The sequence below is a fragment of the Copadichromis virginalis genome, linkage group LG6, assembly GCF_057382275.1.
Source record: "Copadichromis virginalis isolate Kocher_CV1m ecotype Utaka linkage group LG6, C_Virginalis_male_GT1.1, whole genome shotgun sequence".
NCBI classification, from domain to species: Eukaryota; Metazoa; Chordata; class Actinopteri; order Cichliformes; family Cichlidae; genus Copadichromis; species Copadichromis virginalis.
Window position 1 is genome coordinate 33150658 of NC_140623.1, and position 21232 is coordinate 33171889.

General features: G+C 39.3%; 1 protein-coding gene across 1 annotated transcript; it reads right to left on the minus strand.

Moving 5' to 3' along the window:
• Positions 1–293: 293 nt before the first annotated feature.
• Positions 294–20973, minus strand: prkacab (protein kinase, cAMP-dependent, catalytic, alpha, genome duplicate b). Its single transcript, XM_085459971.1, has 11 exons — positions 20092–20973; positions 18600–18661; positions 16780–16908; positions 12887–12985; positions 11539–11621; positions 10914–11040; positions 10316–10411; positions 7852–7974; positions 4031–4090; positions 3832–3936; positions 294–3744 (listed from the first exon to the last, which is right to left on the minus strand). The coding sequence occupies exons 1-11, from the start codon at positions 20135–20137 to the stop codon at positions 3619–3621; spliced, it is 1056 nt and encodes a 351-aa protein (XP_085316097.1). The 5' UTR covers positions 20138–20973; the 3' UTR covers positions 294–3618.
• Positions 20974–21232: the final 259 nt, after the last annotated feature.

The window sequence follows — 21232 nt, forward strand, 5'->3', positions numbered from 1 at the left end:
AGCACAGTGGATTTCAGCACAAAGAAACACGCACGCAGCCTCCGTCGAGGACACCCCGGGTATTTGCGTGTTATATTTTTGAGCGTTATGGCGAATGAGTGAGCCGCGCGGTCAACAGATGGGTGGATGACGGCTTCACCCCGCATCAGGCGGGAGTGATGGATGTCACCTCAAGACTACGCCAACCTCCCACCGAGAACACTTTAAATACCTCAGCATCCGCTCACTTTTCGGCAAACGTGGAACTTTCACGTTTCAGCTCCACACCCAAATGAGGACGCGGGAGTTCAGGAGAATTTTACAAGTAAAACTTTATTGGAATGATACTCATGTTGCAAAATATTACACTTCGTATTTTTATGTCACCGTTTCCGTGACTTTAGACGCTTCTCTTTGCAGTGTGTGTATGTGTGTGTGTATAGTATGTCTGTGGCGGGGGTTAATATGGTTTATATTGGGGTCTCATTTCCCTAAAAAGTGCGACAGTATGTACCAGCATTGTGCCTGCATGGAGAGGAAGTTGTATCACTGCAAAAACATCGAGGAGACACATAATAATATTGTATTATAACTTCAAACATTTTGTCCATGATGATATATTCAACATTAAACCTGACATGGAGGAAATACAGCGAATGTGAAACCTCAACAAGTGATGTAAACAGTTTATTAATAATAATAATAATAATGGTTTTTAAATTAACCAGTAAGCCAGCTGATGACTACAACTAGGCTTACAGCTTGCAGCTCTTTCCACCATTTATCTGCCACTATGATTTTGGCGTCAGATTCATTGATAAAATCTGGAGTTTTTCAGCTGGTTAATCTGCCTCAGTGAAAAAGAAGGGGAAACATTAATACAGGAGAGACATGTCGGATCCATGTTAGTTGCCTTGTAAGTGACTCATTTCTCTGTGAAGCCCCAGGTTTACTGTGGCAGTTGGTTTGTGGTCATTTAACTTTACTTTTGGGACTATGCCACACACAAGCACAATATCCAGTAGCCTTAAAAGTGACCCAGCATTATTGTCCTAGTCCATTTATTCTTGAAATGCTGTCTCCTGTTTCAGTTGATATCTCTTTCTCTCTGTTAAATAAACTAATAAAAGGAAATTAAATACACCACATCACCCGTGTAATTCTGACAGGCCTTGCAGAGTCCCAAACAGCCTGCGTTACAAACTGTACATTTATGCAGAATTTAAAGGATGTGGGAGATGTAGGACTTTGTTTTTTGGAGCTTGACCCATGCAAGGCACTAATAAGATAACGCAGCCTCTGATGCAAGTTTACTAAACAGTAAAGCTGAATCACCGGAGTGGTCCTTTAAGACCTTCAGCTGACACTGTGCTTCTGTGATGCACATTCTCAAATTGATCTTTTTTTTAAACAAATTACCACACTGTAAATCTGGGGTCACGCACAGAGTGGGAAAAGAGTGTTGATCGAATAAATAAGTAAATATGGCAAGTGGACAATTAGCTGTGGGGGCTATTGTTCCATATTACAAATGATAGACACAAACCATTACACATAACAAATGTGTATCCTGGAGAAAATGCTTGATAGATATATATATATATATATGTTTTTGCTATCTGAACTGTTTCAGACTCGAGGGAAGTATGTGAATTTATATTATCCAGTTTATAACGATGGGAGAAAAACCAAAGCGCCTGTATAAATCAAATTAGGAAACCATCATTATTGTGGCACATTAAATTACAGCAATAAAGAAGGCATTTTGATGTCTGAAACGAACATCAGTGTCACTTTGTTTTATCTCATAAATTGTGAATGAACAAATCCTACAGTAACGACCCTCTCTGGCCATTGCTGAAATATTCTGTGACCATAGCTCAGGAGCCAAGGAGACACTGAATACCAAAAGTGCTATTTGTTGTATTCTTCAAATCAGCAGGTTGTATACCATGCGCTATGATTATTTTTCTCTCTTCTCGGTATTAGCTCGATTCACCGCCAGAAGCTCTAGCTTTCACTAACTTGTTAAATGGAGTGCCAGTCATCTTTACATCATCACCAACACACAAAAAACAAAACGAAACAAAAACTGTGCATGTTTAAAACACATAAACAGTAACAGAGCTGCTGTCACATATAAGACTGTCACATAGAGTGTGGTCCTACTTTACAAGTGATAAGAAGAAAGGGATGGGTAATAAGATGAGGTGAACATGAATACATATTTCCATTGAAGACCATAAAAGCGCACTATCCAAACTGCCATCAGTGACTGGTCAAAATGCTCTGAAGGCCACCAGCCGGAAGCAGTTCAAGGTAGTTTGCCTCAAGCGGTCTCTTTCAGTTGGAGTAATCAAGGGCCAAAGGCTTGATTCAGTAAGCAGAATCACTGTGGCCATTACGTAAACTCTGAGCCGAGACAGGAAGTGCTTTCATGAAAACAAAGTTGTCGAGTCAGTTAGCAAAATCAAATCTTCTGGAAGGGCAAACTGTGGAAGACGCTAACCAAAAGTCTGAATATTCCCTTTTGTTTCTCTTAATTTGAACCAGAACTTTAAATTCCCAAATCCATATCACAGATTTACCTGCTGATCCTAACACTGTATGTTAATAAAATGTCTATTAAGTGATATGTTCAAACCTGAGATACCATTACGTTACAGTGTTTCTTTAAAACACCCTTAAAAACCGAGTTAATTCCATCCCCTTACTCGTATTTCCTTGTTTGTTAGCGTGACATGATATCATTGGAGCCACTAGTATCTAATAACATTTAGAATGGAGTACCGTAGATATGCACTAATTCTAACAATGATAAGAACGGTAGATGGATAGTTACACAGTAAACGTAACTGACTTTTTTTCCCCTTAAAACATCATCTGTCTCTCGATGAAATTTATTTTGCACACACAATGCATTCATTTTTTTTGTTTTTTTTTGTTGGCCCATCAAGCCTTAAGTTATGTCGTGTGTCTATGATATGAAAGGGTAAAAGTTTAAATTCTGAAGGAAAAATTGAGATAAAACTGCAAAATGTAAAGTCATCCAAGCTGAAAGTACATATGTGTGCAAGACCTATTAAACCTGCTACTTACATGCCCTTCCTGCTTAAAAAAAAACAAAGAGCATGTTAGCCAGTTGTCGGTTAAAATTTAAGAAACTTTTGTCCAGACTGAGACCTAAACTTGCACAAAACTCATTAGTCTTCATGTAATGACTAAGAGGCTGGACTAGATCAGCACAGACAGGCTGATTTCTCTTTGCTGCGGTGTGAATATGACTAAAAGATGGATTTAAAAAAAGGAAAAGGAAAAGGGAAGATCTCGGGTGAAAATGTGTAGAGGCAACTCCAAATTAGTTGGATTCTCAACACCCATGAAGCACACCTTCATTATAAAGGGATCCATAAATAAGACAGAATAATAAATAAAACACAACAAAAACACAACAGAAAAGGCAACACTGCTGGTTATCAGTCTCCTTGCTCTTTTTTCCTTCTCTATCCGATTTTTCCTCTTTGTAGCTGGTGCTTGTGATTGGACAGGAGACAGTACTTTCTCCTTATGTCTCCCACTTGACCAGCCTACCTTTGACTCTCCCTATTTCCTTCTTTCTTCCTCTCTTGCTCTCTAACTCTAGAACTCAGCAAACTCCTTGGCACATTTCTCAGTGAAGGAGACGCGAATCTCCTCCTCCTCGTAGTCGTCGAAGTTGCTGGTGTCGCCTGGTCCTTTGAACTTGGGGATGAAGGGAGCTTCCACCTAAAGTCACATAAAGGAAACTATTATAAAACAAACTGAAGGGAAGAAAAGTCTCACATGCCACACAGTACACTCACCAAAACATACCTTTTTCTGGTAAATGGCAATCCAGTCAGTTGTTGCAAACCACTTGTGTCCCTTGATATCATTGACCCCATTTTTGAGGTTTCCATAACGTTTTGTGAGATCCACCTTAAAATAACACAAACATATTTTTCTCACGGTCACGTTAAAGAAAAAATAAATGTAACCTAAACGTCTGAATGCCTGCGGTATTTGCTCTCACCTGTAACAGGTTCCTTAGGAGGTCTTTCAGGTCTGAACTGAAGTGAGACGGGAAACGAACCTAAGAGCAGAGCACAAAATGAGGATTGAACCAGTGATAACTTCATGTAGTGATGAGATTCAGGCTCTCGGGTTCGTTATCTTCTGTAGTGAAGCACTGGTAGATTCTTATAATACAATGACATGGCTCTATGTAGTTCTGGGAAAAACTAAGTACATCATATGAATCAGTAGCTTGTAGAAGAACCTTTTCCAGCAATAACTTCCAGTAATTGTCTTGAGAGACTTCCCAGACTTCTCACATTGTTGTGGAGGATTTTTAGCCCACTCTTCTTTACAATGGTTGCTTCGGTTCATTGAAGCTTGCTGGCGTGCATTTGTGCACAGCTCTCGAGTTCCAGCTACAGTAATTCAATCAGGTTTAAGTATGGACTTTGACTAGGCCGTTGAACCTTCTGTTTTAGATTTGCTCGTGTGTGTGAGATGACTTTCTCGTTGGTCAACCAAGCTTCCTTTGTCGGAAAAATGGTGTCACATTTGACTCTACAGGGAGTGCAAAATTATTAGGCAAATGAGTTTTTTGTCCACATCATCCTCTTCATGCATGTTGTCCTACTCCAAGCTGTATAGGCTCGAAAGCCTACTACCAATTAAGCATATTAGGTGATGTGCATCTCTGTAATGAGAAGGGGTGTGGTCTAATGACATCAACACCCTATATCAGGTGTTATTATTAGGCAACGTCCTTTCCTTTGGCAAAATGGGTCAAAAGAAGGACTTGACAGGCTCAGAAAAGTCAAAAATAGTGAGATATCTTGCAGAGGGATGCAGCAGTCTCAAAATTGCAAAGCTTCTGAAGCGTGATCATCGAACAATCAAGTGTTTCATTCAAAATAGTCAACAGGGTCGCAAGAAGCGTGTGGAAAAACCAAGGCGCAAAATAACTGCCCATGAACTGAGAAAAGTCAAGCGTGCAGCTGCCAAGATGCCACTTGCCACCAGTTTGGCCATATTTCAGAGCTGCAACATCACTGGAGTGCCCAAAAGCACAAGGTGTGCAATACTCAGAGACATGGCCAAGGTAAGAAAGGCTGAAAGACGACCACCACTGAACAAGACACACAAGCTGAAACGTCAAGACTGGGCCAAGAAATATCTCAAGACTGATTTTTCTAAGGTTTTATGGACTGATGAAATGAGAGTGAGTCTTGATGGGCCAGATGGATGGGCCCGTGGCTGGATTGGTAAAGGGCAGAGAGCTCCAGTCCGACTCAGACGCCAGCGAGGTGGAGTACTGGTTTGGGCTGGTATCATCAAAGATGAGCTTGTGGGGCCTTTTCGGGTTGAGGATGGAGTCAAGCTCAACTCCCAGTCCTACTGCCAGTTCCTGGAAGACACCTTCTTCAAGCAGTGGTACAGGAAGAAGTCTGCATCCTTCAAGAAAAACATGATTTTCATGCAGGACAATGCTCCATCACACGCGTCCAAGTACTTCACAGCGTGGCTGGCAAGAAAGGGTATAAAAGAAGAAAAACTAATGACATGGCCACCTTGTTCACCTGATCTGAACCCCATTGAGAACCTGTGGTCCATCATCAAATGTGAGATTTACAAGGAGGGAAAACAGTACACCTCTCTGAACAGTGTCTGGGAGGCTGTGGTTGCTGCTGCACGCAATGTTGATGGTGAACAGATCAAAACACTGACGGAATCCATGGATGGCAGGCTTTTGAGTGTCCTTGCAAAGAAAGGTGGCTATATTGGTCACTGATTTGTTTTTGTTTTGTTTTTGAATGTCAGAAATGTATATTTGTGAATGTGGAGATGTTATATTGGTTTCACTGGTAAAAATAAATAAACATAACTTCAATCATTGTCTGATGTCATAACTTATCTTCTAATATTCTCTTTTTTGACACTATACCACAGATGATGGAGAATTTTGAGGCGTATTTTTGTTTTCTTTGTTTTTATTGCCATGCGTTTCTTATCTGGGTTTGACAGATCATGTGGTCCATGTCCTCCACCTAATTTCTTCTTTTTCCTGTAGTTTGTCTTTTTCATATCAACTGATCCACAGTGACTAGCTCAGGCTAAACATTATTCAGCACCCGAGTTATGTTTCACCCCGAAGCAGCTGATTAAGAATGAGGCTGATTTATTAACATATACATGGTGGTAAGAAAAATTGGTCAGTGTGCACCTGTCATAAATTTGACATTGATTTTCCTCATTTCTTTTGCAGTATACCAATGTTTCCATGCACATATTAGTAAATGAGGGTCCCAGAAGTCTTATTCAGATGCAGTTTTGCAAACCTAAGCTGTGCTGCTTTGTTCTTTTTAGAAAGAAGTGGCTTTCTCTGGCAACTCTTCCAAAAAGTCATACTTGCTCAGTCTTTTTCTATTTTTAATCTCATGAATTTGAATTTTTAAGATGTTAACTTAAACCTGTAGAGTCTGAGATGTAGCTTGTTGGTTCTTTGCAATCTCTCTGACCATTGGACAGTCTGACCTTGGTGGGAAATTGCTGGGAAGGCTCAGAGTGCTCTCACCACCCAGTTTCAAATATTTTTTCCACGTTTGGGCTACATCCACACATACACAGGTACTTTTTTTTAAATCCAAGTTGATTTCCATCCACATTTAAATGCAAAAAAAATCTTAGACACTGTCAATTTCATGCTAAAGCAACAGATGGTGATATAACCCAACCATGAAGAAATGTTGGCCAATAAAAAGCTCACAAACAATAACAAGGCACACAGTCTGACATAAAAAAAGATGGGGAGAGATAAAGGTGGACAGCTTTCATGTTGCGAGAGAAAAACCTAAATGTTCCTTGTCCACACATAAATGCAGATATATAGATTTAAAAAATTTTCACCCTCAAAGGTATTTTTCAAAAGCTGTTTTCAGTGGTTCAAACTACCACACAGTTAAGTTAAGTTAAGTTAAGTTAAGTTAAGTTAAGTTAAGTTAAGTTTACTAAAATACTCATATACAAGCGAACATAACTTTGGATCTGCATGATGTCAAAAGATAGCAGATAGTCTCAGTATGGTTACCTCAGGTACAGTGAACATGATGCTATTCAAATTCTTTGTGTGAGGTGGACAGCCAGTCAGAGGAAAGATGAATTAAAGAGAGGGTGGCTTCAAAGGAGGCAGAGCCAAAATAGCTTAGTTCAGACAGTGGATGAACTGAGGTGCTGTATCAATGGTTGTTATAAAATACATAAGGATTATTTTGGAATCTGAATCATGCAACACAACTCTATTAAAGTCCAAATATAAAATTATGGAACTGGAAACGATCACAATACTCCCCTTATAAATATACAAGAAATAAATAAAGGAAATATGCTCCTCTTACATCCTCCCTGATCAGATTTATTATGCTGGATCAAGGCTCTAACTGCCAGGTTCTCTAATATGATGGCGTAAAAAATTGCTGCTTTTTACACATCTGGAAACAACAATGTGGGTGGAACAAATACAATGCAAACCACAGAGTATTTTCAGAGACCAACAAAGGAAAAACATGGCTGAACAGATCAAAACAGATGCTTCTACTTGGTCCGTGTTTCTATGGTAAAAACACATTTTTTGAAACTACACCATACCCACTCTACCACAAAAAAAAGAAAAAAACATTGCCCAAAACTCTTTCAGGATTAACCTAAAACTGAAATTTAAATACAAAGTAAACTAAAATACATTTTTACAACAAAAAAACAACCTAATATCACATCATGAGCCATGTTCTCTTGTGTAAAGCATTAAATATTAGCACAAAATGCTAATCAGACAGTCAAACTCACCTTCCCTGAAACAATCTTTTCATAGATCTGAATGGGCTGATCAGCAAAGAAAGGCGGGTACCCTGCTGCCATCTCGTAGACGAGTACACCCAATGCCCACCAGTCTACTGCTTTGTTATACCCCTGGTGGATGTAGCGGGGGGCATGACAAGGATGGAGTAACGGAAGAAGAAAGAAAAAACATTAAGTTAATTTAAGATAAAATATAAAATGATGCAGTAAATGTATATTTCATCATATGTCTGTAATGAATTGTGTACACGGGTAATATCAACAAATGCACCAATTCCCCAGACAAAAAAAAAAAACCCACAGAAAATAAATGATGAACTATCTCGATAGTCTGTTATTTACAGTAAAATTACAAATCAATAAAGTGGCTTGTTTTATTCCACATAATTAATTGTCAACTCAGTATCTCCAGATTATAAAGTGTTATATAAAGCTGCACACAGTAAGGATGCATTCACAGCCTGTTAGCCTTAGTTACTGTCAGTTACTGGACAGCTTGTGTCTACACGTGTCTGTATCATAGTTAGTACACATGGTTGGAGTACTTGGACCAAACCTTTAAAAGGTCCACTCACACTACACTCGAGGTCCCAAATGAATTCCTATATACATGGTCTCAGAGACTCAATTTTATTCAATCCTTATTCCAATCTAACTACATATTAGCTTTCCAAGATATCTTACACTCAATATGTTTTCCTAATGCAAAGTGCAGATATGTACTGCTACAATGTTCGACGTTCACATTAAGCATAGCCAAACTTTTAAAATAATAAGGCTTCAGACAGCTTTCAACACCCAGTTTCTGGCACTCTGTTTAAGCTTGTGGATCTGCATGATGACAAAGACACCAAGAGTGGTCATCTCAGATACTCAGCTTTTGCCTGAGCACATAAGCCCCACCCACCTGCTATTCAAATCATTCATTTGTGAGTTGACTTAAAGCGAGGGTGGCCTCAAAGGGAGAGGAGTGAAAACTTGTTTCAGTCACAGTGGAGGAACTGAGGGGCTGCACCAAGTCCCAGAATAAGACAAATGATTACCTCGAACTGTGAATCATGCAAAACTACAATAATAAAATCCAAAAAAAATAAAAATACAGAGCATGAAATAAAGAGAATAGCTCCATTTTAATAATGATATGTCAGTTTTCGATAATGATATGTTCACTTCTTGTTGTGAGGAGTATCTTGGGATGCCTTTGAGACAAAAAGCTTGTCTGTTAAGACTAAATTTGGTGACTTGTGGTACATTTTATTATATACACTGGATTTAATAATTGCTTTAATGACTTTTCCTGTCTGATTGTAAACATTTATTTGTAAGTCATTCAGTCATTTAGCGGAAACCTCACTTACATTATAGTTTGGATTTATTGGAATTAAAAGTTTAGCCACATTATTTAGTATTGTTTATAATATTGGGCACTACCATTCAACACCATTTGGATGAACTACTTTATATAATTATTTGTGTAACATTTAAAAGTTGCTTATTTAAAGCCTCCACCCATCTCTGATAGCAATTTTTGATCCTACCTTCAACTGTTGGGAAAAAAAATGAGGAATGTGAATGTGGCAGTCTTCCAGTGACCTGAGCTACAGAGAGCACAGTGAAAATACTCTCCCATCATTTTGGTGTTTAAGAAAGAGAAACTTGAACCTGCTTGTCACTCACAGAGTCTATAGATCACAACCCACCAGGGTTACAAAGCCCATAAATGTCTATATATATACAAACTGCAGCACTTCAAATGTTCTTTTAATACTTATTGCACAATTTTAAAGTTGCTGGCACGTAAGCTTCCCAAAGCCTGGCACCTAATGAGGATGCTGCCAGTCTGTGCAAACAACAATATTCTTAATGAGTTTTGTCATCAGTGTTTTGCTAACATATGTCAAACACTGAAGAGACCTGTGTGTTCTCTACTCAGGTGTACACAACTTCTCATCTGTGTGCACACACATTCATAGAGCATCTGGGGTGGGACTGATACAGACAGATGGGCATGTTTTTGTGTCACAATGCTCCCAGTATCTTAAAGCGTATATGCACATGTAGAGTGAACCGCAATTTGCTTGTCAAAAGTACTGCTAAAACATGTCCTGCTAGGATTATTTATATGACTGTATATTACTGCAGATTATTCGTGTGATCAGCTTTAAATTCACAGGGGTTTAACGTTGGTATTATAGTTTGCAAGTAAGCAAAGTAAGCTATTGGACCTTCACATATTATCACATGATTTTTAGGACTTGTCCTGAAAGAAAAACCAACAGTTATGCATTTGTCTTCCAGTTGGACTCCAAGCAAACTGTAAAAATGTATAATAGAAACAATCTTTCCTATGAGGTACCTACAGCTATCCACAAGTGAATATAATCCTAGCCTTAAAAAACGAAGAAGCCTCTACCCCAAGCTTAAAGTTAGTTCAGCTGGCTGCCAAGCGCACCTTGCTGAGAATGATCTCTGGAGCCAGATATTCTGGGGTGCCACACAGTGTCCAGGTCCGGCCCTTCACACGTTTGGCAAAGCCAAAATCTGTAACCTAAGAGGGGACAAAGAACAATGACAACGACAGTGAGTAAAAAAAAAAGAATAAAAAAAAAAAAAGAAAATTCAAATAGGCTAAGTAACACCACATGAAAGGCAGCAAGAAAGAGAGGCACTAAAAACAGCCGCATCAAGGGAAATTGTCACCAGCTGTTATGCAACAGTTCGCCACTAGAGGGTGGTACACCAGCACACAGAGACGATTCCAGAGTGAAGAACACCTTTGTAAGGTTAACGAATCTCACACTGAAAATAAATGTCCTCATATCTGTTGAGCTGTACGTGGCATAAAATATTCTAATTTTGAGCTCTAGAAAACTCTTACTGTGATGATAGTTTTAAAATATTTAAGTAAAAAGATGTTAGATAAATGGAATAAAACAGATGGATTAATGTGTGCTAAAAAAATTACTGTCAGTTGCAGACATAATAAATATGGAACACAAATTCATCAGCACGGTCTGTGAAGGATAAATAATTAACAGTAAGTTTGTTACCTGTATGTAGCCCTGTTGGTCTATGAGCAGGTTTTCAGGTTTCAGGTCTCTGTAGATCAGGTCCAAAGCATGGAGATACTCAAAGGTCAGAACGATTTGAGCAGCGTAAAACCGAGCGTGAGGCTCACTGCACATAAACACAACGAGACAAAAGGGGATCTGTTTGGTGATCGAATAGCAGAGATGACTTGAGTCTAGCATAGAGATGAGAAGAGCTGAAAATACTGCCGTAGGTTAGGAGACATGATAGAAGAAAGAATACTGAATGGGAATTAATACATGGAAAAGATGTAGGCAAGCAATACTCTACATTATACTATAATCTGAAATAGCATGACATTTGTTTGCTGCTTTGGGATAAGCCAGATCATCTTGCAACTTTGGATTAAGCTGTTAATTAAGTTATAATGTCATGTTACTCTAGACATGGATAGTATAATAATTCTTCTGGGGAAAAAAGGTTTTTAAATCTTATATTGCGACACAGTATCCAAACTTTTCTAGAGTTGTTGTGCTTTGTGCCTATGTAGAATACAAGATAACAGAAATGCTTTCAAAGTCCACTGTTTACTCTTGTAGCAATCCACAAAATGCTTCTGGATATAAACTTTATTCAAACACTGACCTAAATCTGCCAATTCTCCGTAGATGGGAAAACATCTCGCCACCTGGCACATACTCCATCACCATGTAGAGGTTAGTGTTGTCCTGCAGAAAGGAGGACGAAGGTTAGTGGCACTCACACAAACACACAAAAGCATGCCCATGTATGGATGCACTTCAGGTACACACATATACAGGAGTTAAAACTCAATTACGTGAGCTAAAAAAGAGAAGAGCAATTTCACCAGTTACCAAATTGTTTAATCTAGCTGGTATTTTGCTAGTTAGCATTAACTGACTATTATTTATAGTATTGCCATATAAATAATAAAGTACTTTAACCCAGGAACATTACTGAAGGCCTGGTTTGTATATTGTGTGTTGTTTATATCACAGTTTTGCAAGATATAAGTAGTGTAACCGACTAACACAAATCACACTGCGTATGTTTTGTTCTTGTTGACTCTTCCTCCTGTGTGTAGGACAACACACGTGGACTGGAATATTCTGTTAATAGGTTTATTTAAGGTGTCTAGGATAGTCAATCCCTGGCTTTCCAGGTGCATCTAAACAGCTTAACCTGAATAAGGCATTAATTGGAGTATAGCCATCAGCAGGATTAGTCTGTGCACGTCCATGTCACACGCTCATGTGACATCTAAAGCCAACTTCACCATGTACTTACATACAACTCAACAGGACTGACAGTGGTGATGGAAGGGGTAGTAGACTGAAAGATTAATGCACTATAAATTATTTAATTTTAATCATTAAAACAATCAGAGTTGGTGCTCAATTTTCAAAAATATTACAAATAGGCTTCTCATCTGCTGGCCAAAGATACTTGTAAACACTTCCAAGAGGTCTTTAAAAACATGCAGACTTAATGTGACCACTTAGTTCATAGTTTGAATAAATAAAGCAAATTATTTTTTGAATTAACTAATTTGTGTGTGAGTAACCAAACCATCATCGGATCTGTAACAAATTTTAGCCATTTTCTGCTTATTATTGTTTCAGAATCATTTTAAGTACAGGTATGCATAACACATGTTAAATAAAGCACTGACCATTGCCAGCAGTGACCAAAGTAACAACTAGCAGTTGAAAATAGTATTTAGTGGCAAGTTAGTAACTTCAGGAGTTGGTTGAGACCAGCACAAAGATGGATATATATTAATCAGGCAGCTAAGAAACAGCTTCGAATGGATCATAACATTTGTCTGTGGCTTTTTAATGAATTAATATGCGAAACTTTGCTAAAGAGTTCTTTTATTGTTATTTTAATTGTGTGAGAAATTAAGCAGTCACTCGCTGTCATCAAACAACCACAGGCATGTGTGCTCTCACACACCTAAAATAATCCATACCTTGAATGAGTACTCTAACCGCACCAGAAAAGGGAAGCTGACAGCCTGAAGAATCCTCTTCTCATTTAGAGTGTGCTCTATCTGCTTGAGCTTGACCACCTGAAAGGCAGAGAGAGACAGAAAGAAGAAGGAGAGAGAGAGTGAGAGAGAGACATTTTACCCAGTAAGACAAGAGTGTGAAATTTAAGGCAAATATGAAACTAGCAATTTTCATTTAAATACATATCTGTTAAGACATCTCTCACAGGTTGAAGTAATATGCTGCCTATGGCCCAATCATCACAATATTTGAGTGTTTTTGCAATTGGAGGATTATAACATGGGTGTCTGTGGCACCATTACTGGAAAAAATGCTGTATTAAGTTACTGATAATGAAAACCGAACATTTCCTACTGCTGCATCTTCCCATTAAAACCATTTAACTTTTGAAAAATGAGCTTGCTTTTATTATGAAGTATCAGCTGGAAATGCATTGTGTTTGTTACTGTTATCATTCATTAAAAATGGATCAACAAAACAATATAACTGACATATTTCTTTGACAGCAGATCAGTTTGAGATACTGCAGAAAGTAATGGAACAAGAAGCAACAGCCAGAGTGAGCTGTAAGATGAAGCGCTGCAGGCAAAAGACTGCACACCTCCAACAAACTTCTTTCACTGTACCCTTCTGCTGACATTCAAAATCATATCTCAGCTGCTCACCAAATGATAAAAAGACTCTTACTTATTACATTACTTCTTTATGAAAAGACAGTAGTATTACTGTCTCCAAAATTGTGTAACTTTAACAAACAGACACTCCAGGTACAGCAAGACATCTGTGGCATTTACGAAAACAACCTGAAGTCCGTATTCTCAAGATTTTCCTCCATAATTAAGACTATAGGCCAGTGTGCTATTGTGCCATGTCTTTGAACTTTAAAATAACTATGAAATGTGTTGGGGTTTCATGGGAAATCAGCTTAGAGTTAGAAGTAGTTTAGATGAAAGGAGGTTGCAAGGCGGATAGTGCAAAATTTAACAGGAAACAAGAGTTTGTGGCAGATTTTTGGCTGGGAAGACTTATGAACATATTCTACATCACCAGTTACAACAAGGCTGCATCGGTAGGGTGGCAGCACCTGGTTAAAATAGTATTCTCTTTTAAACCTCACTTGGTATGCCACTTGGGCCTCTCTGGCGAGACCAATCACAGATACTCCACTTCCACCACTTCCATCTGTAACAGACCAATCACTTCAAGGACACAGGCTCGCCCGACCCCCTTTATAATAGGCCCTGGCCCCACACCAGGCATTCTTGCCTTCTTCCCTGTGAAGATCATTAGAGCTTAACCAGTGATCCTGGACCAAGGTTATCCACTTAACAGTTTACAGATCCAGTTGTGAAAGGTATTCCCTGAACGTTTCTGGTTTCAGGATTACTAACATAAATATTTTATTTAATTATATTTTAATTATGTCAGTATATTTTTCTAGTAAGCAGTCGTCGTGTTGTTGCAATTCTGCACCTTATCAAGTCAGCACATCAAGTGAGCTTGTGCTTGTATAGCTATTTGCTAGCTGTCCAAGCTGAAAATTGGTGCCTATGGGTGCCACTGCATTCTCTGGTAGTGGTAAATGGTAGTGGTAGCAAGGTTAGGGACGTTGCTTTTGCTGGTTGAATATCTGAGGGAACCCCCCCCCAACCCCTCTGAATCACTTATGTGGGTGTCAAACATGCAAAGGCGTCACATGGGCAGACAGAATCCTGGAGTCGCATTTGCAAGTGCCCAGGGCCGCAAAAGCCGATCCCTGTCTTTCTGACACTGCAGCGAAGCTGAGCAACATACCCAGCTCAGGTTGCACTTGCTGGGGGGATATGATCAAAGACCCCAAGGCTGAACTTACTCCTTTTTTAATCAGCTCCTCAACTCCAAGGAGGAAGAAGATGAGGATGAGTTAAAAAGTATCTTCTGATGATAATGATGACGATGAGGAGGATGTCATTTTCCCTCCTATCCAGGCATTGTGGCCATTTTCCATCTTCCCCATAAGGTCACGCTTATATATATATATATGATATGCAAGCATGTAATAGCCAGTGTCCCAGGAGGTGTCCTCTCTGCAGATGGATATGAGATGTCATCTGAGTCCCAGTCACAATTTCTCTAAATATCTGGTAGCTATGTCTCACTGGAGTGACCCAAAATTGTTCATAACCAGTGTCCTCTTATGTATGGTGGTTATGAGGAAACAGATGCTTGATTGAAAGGTTAGAAGGCTGTTTTTGAGGGGAGGGCTGTCAGAGGTACCTGGCCCCAGAGACTCATATAAATTAGCAAGAGCTGATGGCAATTTTCTAAACTGAGGCACAAAGGCAAGTTTAGGCCTTCAGGGATTTTTTGGTATCTTGCCATAGTTCCTGTTTGCAGTCCCTTCCCTTGCCTTTGTGCCGAGGTTTAGGGAATCTAGCTTAGCTTTTCATTAGGGCTGTGACACTAGATGGTGGAGGCTATAGTGATGGCATGATTACCAGTGCAACCAGCATTCACCAGCATCCACATTCTACCAGAGAAATGGCTTCCTTGTGGGGCCTTGTTAAGGGTGTTTCTGTGGATTACATCTTTGTTATTGCTAGTTGGGCTTCCACACATTTTTTAATTTGTACTGTTCTGATGTAACTGCGTCCTCACTTGCATGCTCAGGCCTTAATGAGGCCTGCTAGCTGAACGTTGGGGTTGGTGTGAGGTGTCGGCCTTCGAGGTGCTATTGGCAGGAGAGCATGCAATTTGGGAGTGAGCTACATTTCCAATAGTGCGATACCAAGTAAAGCTTAAAAGGCAATGTTTGTTTACCAGGGTAACCCCAGTTCTCTGAAAACTGAGGGAGTTATTTCATCGCATTGCCCTATTTGCATGTGCAAAAATGGCTTGTGTGGGGCCAGAGGCTATTTTTAAAATGGTTTGGGGACCCTATGTCCTTGAAGTGATTTGGTCTGTCTTAGATGCGATGGTAGTTTAGCTTCTGTGAAAGTATTGGGTTTACCCTGGGAGATGACCCTGTGGACCAAAAACTCCATCTAAATTGTTTACTAAAGTTAATTTTCAGTACAACAATATGGTGCTATGTATGCAGAGGCAATAAATAAATAAAAGTATAATGCCCACCTCCCTGAAACAAGTGCAACATAGACTTTTTTGTGAAAACAGCCATAGCAAAACAACACCATCGTGTTCATGTACATTCATTCTCTCACTCTCTCAGGCATGTGTTCTGTCAGTAGTACTTGCAGAAGACTGTAAATTCATGGATTACCTTCATGTCCCTACTGATGTAAAAATTATTTTGCCAGTACTTTAGTACAGCATGACAGATAGATAGATATTCATTCTGATTTTGATCTTGCTAAAATCCCAATCTCAGTGTTTTATCAATAAGATGATAATTAAATGGTAAATGGTCTGTATTTGTATAGCACTTTACTTGGTCCTAAGGACCCCAAAGCGCTTTACACTATACACAATCATCCACCCATTCACACACACATTCACACACTTTAAGCCATAATATAATTATATTGTGGATTAATTATCATCTTATTCACAGATTAAGTCAAAGATTTATTTTAACTGAATATTAAAATTACTCTGGTGTTATCCACGTAAAGACAACCTCTGCTCTGTGACTGTAACTAATCCCTGCTTTCAGCACAAGTGGGTTCAGATAATAATTTCACCTGTATTTGAAGGGCCTTTAACAAAATGCATAAAAGAATAAAATCTTCCGAGTGCAGTATTCACATCAATTACATTTCTGTTTTCTGTGGGAAGACTAACTAAAAAATGGATGGGAGCGCATTTAAACACCCCAATCCCTCTGTGATTCTGGTGACCCCTGACCCAGACTGACCTTCTGCTTGTTGAGGATCTTCATCGCATAATGTTGTCCCGTTTCTCTGTGCTTCACCAGCATAACACGACCAAATGAGCCCGTGCCCAGGGTTTTCAACCTCTCAAACTGCTCCAGGCAAGCAGTGTTCTGAACAGACAAAACAAAAACGGTTAGCTGATTTTTGTGAAAATGGGATATTTAGGGTCATGTTGCTGGTAGCGAGTTTTTATTTTCAGCTACTCGTGTGCTCACATTTATCACTAATTCTTGTATTTTCATGGTATATATTCTTTGCACATGTCATAAACAAATATGCAATAGATAATATATATAAATTAATATATTTGGTATGTATGGTTTATAATTTCTTAATAGAAAGTAATACACATGTGCATACAGGATACAGTGTAAATTTGAAGAACAATAAAGAAAAAACTTTTACTCATGTTTGTGGTACCTGAACTGTTTCTCAGGCTCAGATGGTCCCAGAAACTTATTTATCATAAATAATTGATGTTTTCCTACATAGAATCAAATCATGCTTAACACTCATATATTTTTAGATACTGTCATAGACGGTTTTGCATACATATGTGATAAATATTGGTTTAGGCTTAGATATTCAGCTTTATCTCAAAAGTCAAAACAAAAATATTGCCTTCACTGCAATTTTTATACCCAGTGCCATAGTTTGAGCTGCTCAAGTGTAATTGGATCATTGCTACATAACCCGTTTCACTGACAGCTGTGGGTTGTTTCTTCATTACTTCTTCCGAAGTAGAATAAAAAATAAAAACGTTTTGAAGATGATTTCAAGTGTGGTACATGCATTTGGGAGCTATGAACCCACAACATGTGTTTGAAAGAGCTCTCATTTCAAGTGAAACAAGCTATCCTTGAGATCCATTTAAAAAAAATGCAGTACTGGTGAGCTTTGCTCAGTATTACAGTATTGCAATGGGCCCTTTTATCATTGTGTTAATTTGTTCATTTGACAATCTGAAAATAATAAATAAAACTGAATAAAAATTCAGTATATTTTTTAACCCCAAATTCATCATTTAGCTTCAATAAGCTTAAATAAATACAAAAAAAAATAAGCCAGTGTCCCAAAACATACGGAGAAAATTATATACAGTATAAATTAAAACAATGTTGATACAGATTTATGTATATTTAATGGTTTAATTAATGTCTATGAAGAATATTAGGTGATCTAAAACAAGTGAATTAAAAACAACAACACACACACACACACACACACACACACACACACACACAGCTTTAGGGTTGATACAGTTGACATTGCCCTGGGGATATTTTCTAACTTTCTTACTCATACTGCATACAATATGAAATATGTATACTGAATATAAATTTGCAGCATTAAATATTACAAAACATATGGAGTTGTTTTATGTCACAGTTTACTTGAAACAGTAACTTGCATTTTAAAAACAGTCAGACAGTAGCATCATCACTAACCAATAGCCAATAAATAATAAAACTGATGCTATTTACAAACAAATGTATTTATACCGCCATCTGTATATATTAAAATTATAGTTTTCAGTGATTTGCATTAAGTGATAGCTGGTAATACTGAACAAATAAACAATAAAGACATGAAACAAGTGAAATTTCAGTAGCTATGATTGGCATTTTCAAAAACAGCAGCCCACACAGAAGTAATGTATATATTTCTTTGGCCATACAGAATTGGGAGTGAAAATTCTGTTTTTCTAACATGCAAACAAAGTTAGGATTAAAGTACAAACAATAAATCCTGTGTATCATACTTCTGAAGCTTAGTGGGCAGACTTAGTACACACACTAACCTGTGCAGGATTCTCCCACTTTTTGAGGAAGTCCTCTTTGGCTTTAGCAAGGAATTCCTTGACTGTGGAAAAAACACACACCAGTGTTTACATAAGAAAGGCTTTAGTGGGGCATCTGTGTGTATACAGAAAGTGAAAAAACATCAAAATAAAGAAACAGAACACCTACTTTATTGTCTGAAGTCAACAGCACAGAGTCTGACTAAAAATTGTTAATTAAATCAAATTTTATTCATATCCATCGTAAAACCACCTGCTCATAACTATTACTCACAAAGACCCAGTGGCTACATGGATGATTTGTCAGTGTGTAGAAAGTTTTGAGACGTAAACTGATCGTCTTATCTGTCTGTAAGGTAATTCAGGCTGTTGGGATTTTTCTAAATGTACAGCAATTAGTCCAGATGGCTGATAGTCTGAAAACTACATGCAGAATATTCTCAAGTGCAAAAAAAATACCTGAACTTGAAATCTCATGAACAAGTATACTCATTTAAAAGCTTAAATCCCAGGACACATTTCAAAACACTTGTTGACCTACCGGTATTAACTATCAACACTTTCCCTTCTCACCTTCACTAAAAGTGTCAGCTGCTCAGTGACCGGTATGCATTTATACCAAGTAGCTATGTCATATACTTAGATGTCTTGATTTAAATGTCAAGCATTTAAGCCTTTTGGAATAACTGTTTCTTTGATTTTCTTAAAAAGAAATCCATCACAGTATTCAGATTTACTCCAGTTTGTGACACATACATAACTAAATAAACCTTTACATATCATTTCCTAGTAAATTGCTATTTCAAAAATGATGAATTTAAAAACAAACACAAAAGTATAACCCCAGACATGAGCACACTCATCCTTCTATATTTGGACTTACAGTACAGCAGACAATCAGACTAACTCAGTGTCAATCTGCAAACCTTAAGGGGGTTCACCAAACAAAATAGCCCCCACACTTTCAGCAGCATCTCTTTCCAGAGACAACAGGCACTGTGCGTTTGGGAAATATCTGACACATAGCTTGTTGTGATCTCGCCAAGATTTGAGTACAAGAGGATGTGAAGTTGCCAAGATTCTTGCAGCTTACAATAGCTGTTGGTTGTTTTGCACCTCGTGAAGTGATTTGGCTATGGAAACGGCACTACCACCTGCTTTATTATAAAGCAGCATCAACTGAATCCAAAGAAAAAGCTCTGTTCAAAGCGGAATACTACTACCGAGCACCTATTCATCTGTCTCTATATTATGAGGTTAGTTAATTGAAATGTAGCTGCCTAATTTGGGTTCTTGAAAGCTATTCTGACACAGGCTTATTTAAGGACTGAGCAGGATGAGTGGATCTTTTTAAATCAGACAGCAGAAATAGGCCGCTGCATGGAATGTTAACTGAAGCTAACATAGCCGCTGTGTCACACCGTCTCTGGTGATTTCGTGAGTCTGGAACAGAGCAATGTGTTATGTGTAGCGTACAGGCGACGGTACCCACCGCTTTCCATCTCGCTGCCCTTCCTGGCCGTGGGCGCGTTGCCCATGATGACAACCTGTCAACGGGCGATCCGTGGCTTTTTGGCCGCCCTGCAGCCTTCTCAAGCCGATCTAATCTCGATTAGGTCTGTTCGGTATTTTCTAAATCCAAAAGCACCAAGCGTTAACTCCGAGGTCTTGGTCTTTAATAGCCTGGCAGCTGCTGATGCGGTGCCAGGGCGAGACGAGATGGTAAAGCGGGCTCACTCACTCCTCAGTCATCAGCAACCGGCAATTGATATACAGTTCAAATCCACGGGGAGGATACCTTTGAGGTATCTCGGTCGTTGGGGCTTCACTGGACCGTAAGGCCGAGCTCGGCGCAGATGGCCTGAACACGGAGGATCCAGTCTTCGCCTGTCCCTCCTTGCAGCCCCCGCCGAACGAGCCCCCCCGGCTCCCCACCTCTCCCCAGCCTAAAGAAAAACGACACCAGAGGCGGGGACGCGATATTCTCAGCCCAAGAGCCGCCACTTTTTGTTACCAAACCCAGCTTTTAAAAATTAAACCTCGGCGGGGTCCGACGACGACGGGAATTCACCCAAATCAACATTGGCCCCCCGTAGCCTCGGAGACGAGCGAGATGACGGAACTACAGTCGACTGAACGTCCCGCCTACTAGCCAGAACCGGTTTTTGATTGACAGCTGCAACCAGCCCGCGGATTGGCAACCTATGTATGCCGGTATCCCACGGAAGGCACTGATTGGCTCTTCGCAATCCATCAAGAGCAGCACCATCCTACCGCCCTACACAAAGCGAGTGAGGGGAACGTCACCGATTATTTTCCTCCCGACGACATACCCGCCCACTTTTCCTGGTTTCCGTCCTCCATTGGCTAGATGAGGGCGAACCGTGGGAATCTCGGCGAATGTGAAGATGTCCATTGGCTCTGAGTAACGATTGGCAGGTAGAAAAAAAAACCCTCTTCAGCCCCCCACTCCCACCGCCACCAAGCGACTGATACACGTTTGGCCAAGTGACGTCAACCGCGAGCTATTTTTAGAAATGTTGGTCAGAATTTAACGCACGCGCGGCGCGGTCGGGCTGGCAGGACTTCTAAACATTTCGCAGACCGTCGTGCGTTAAATGATGAGTGTATTT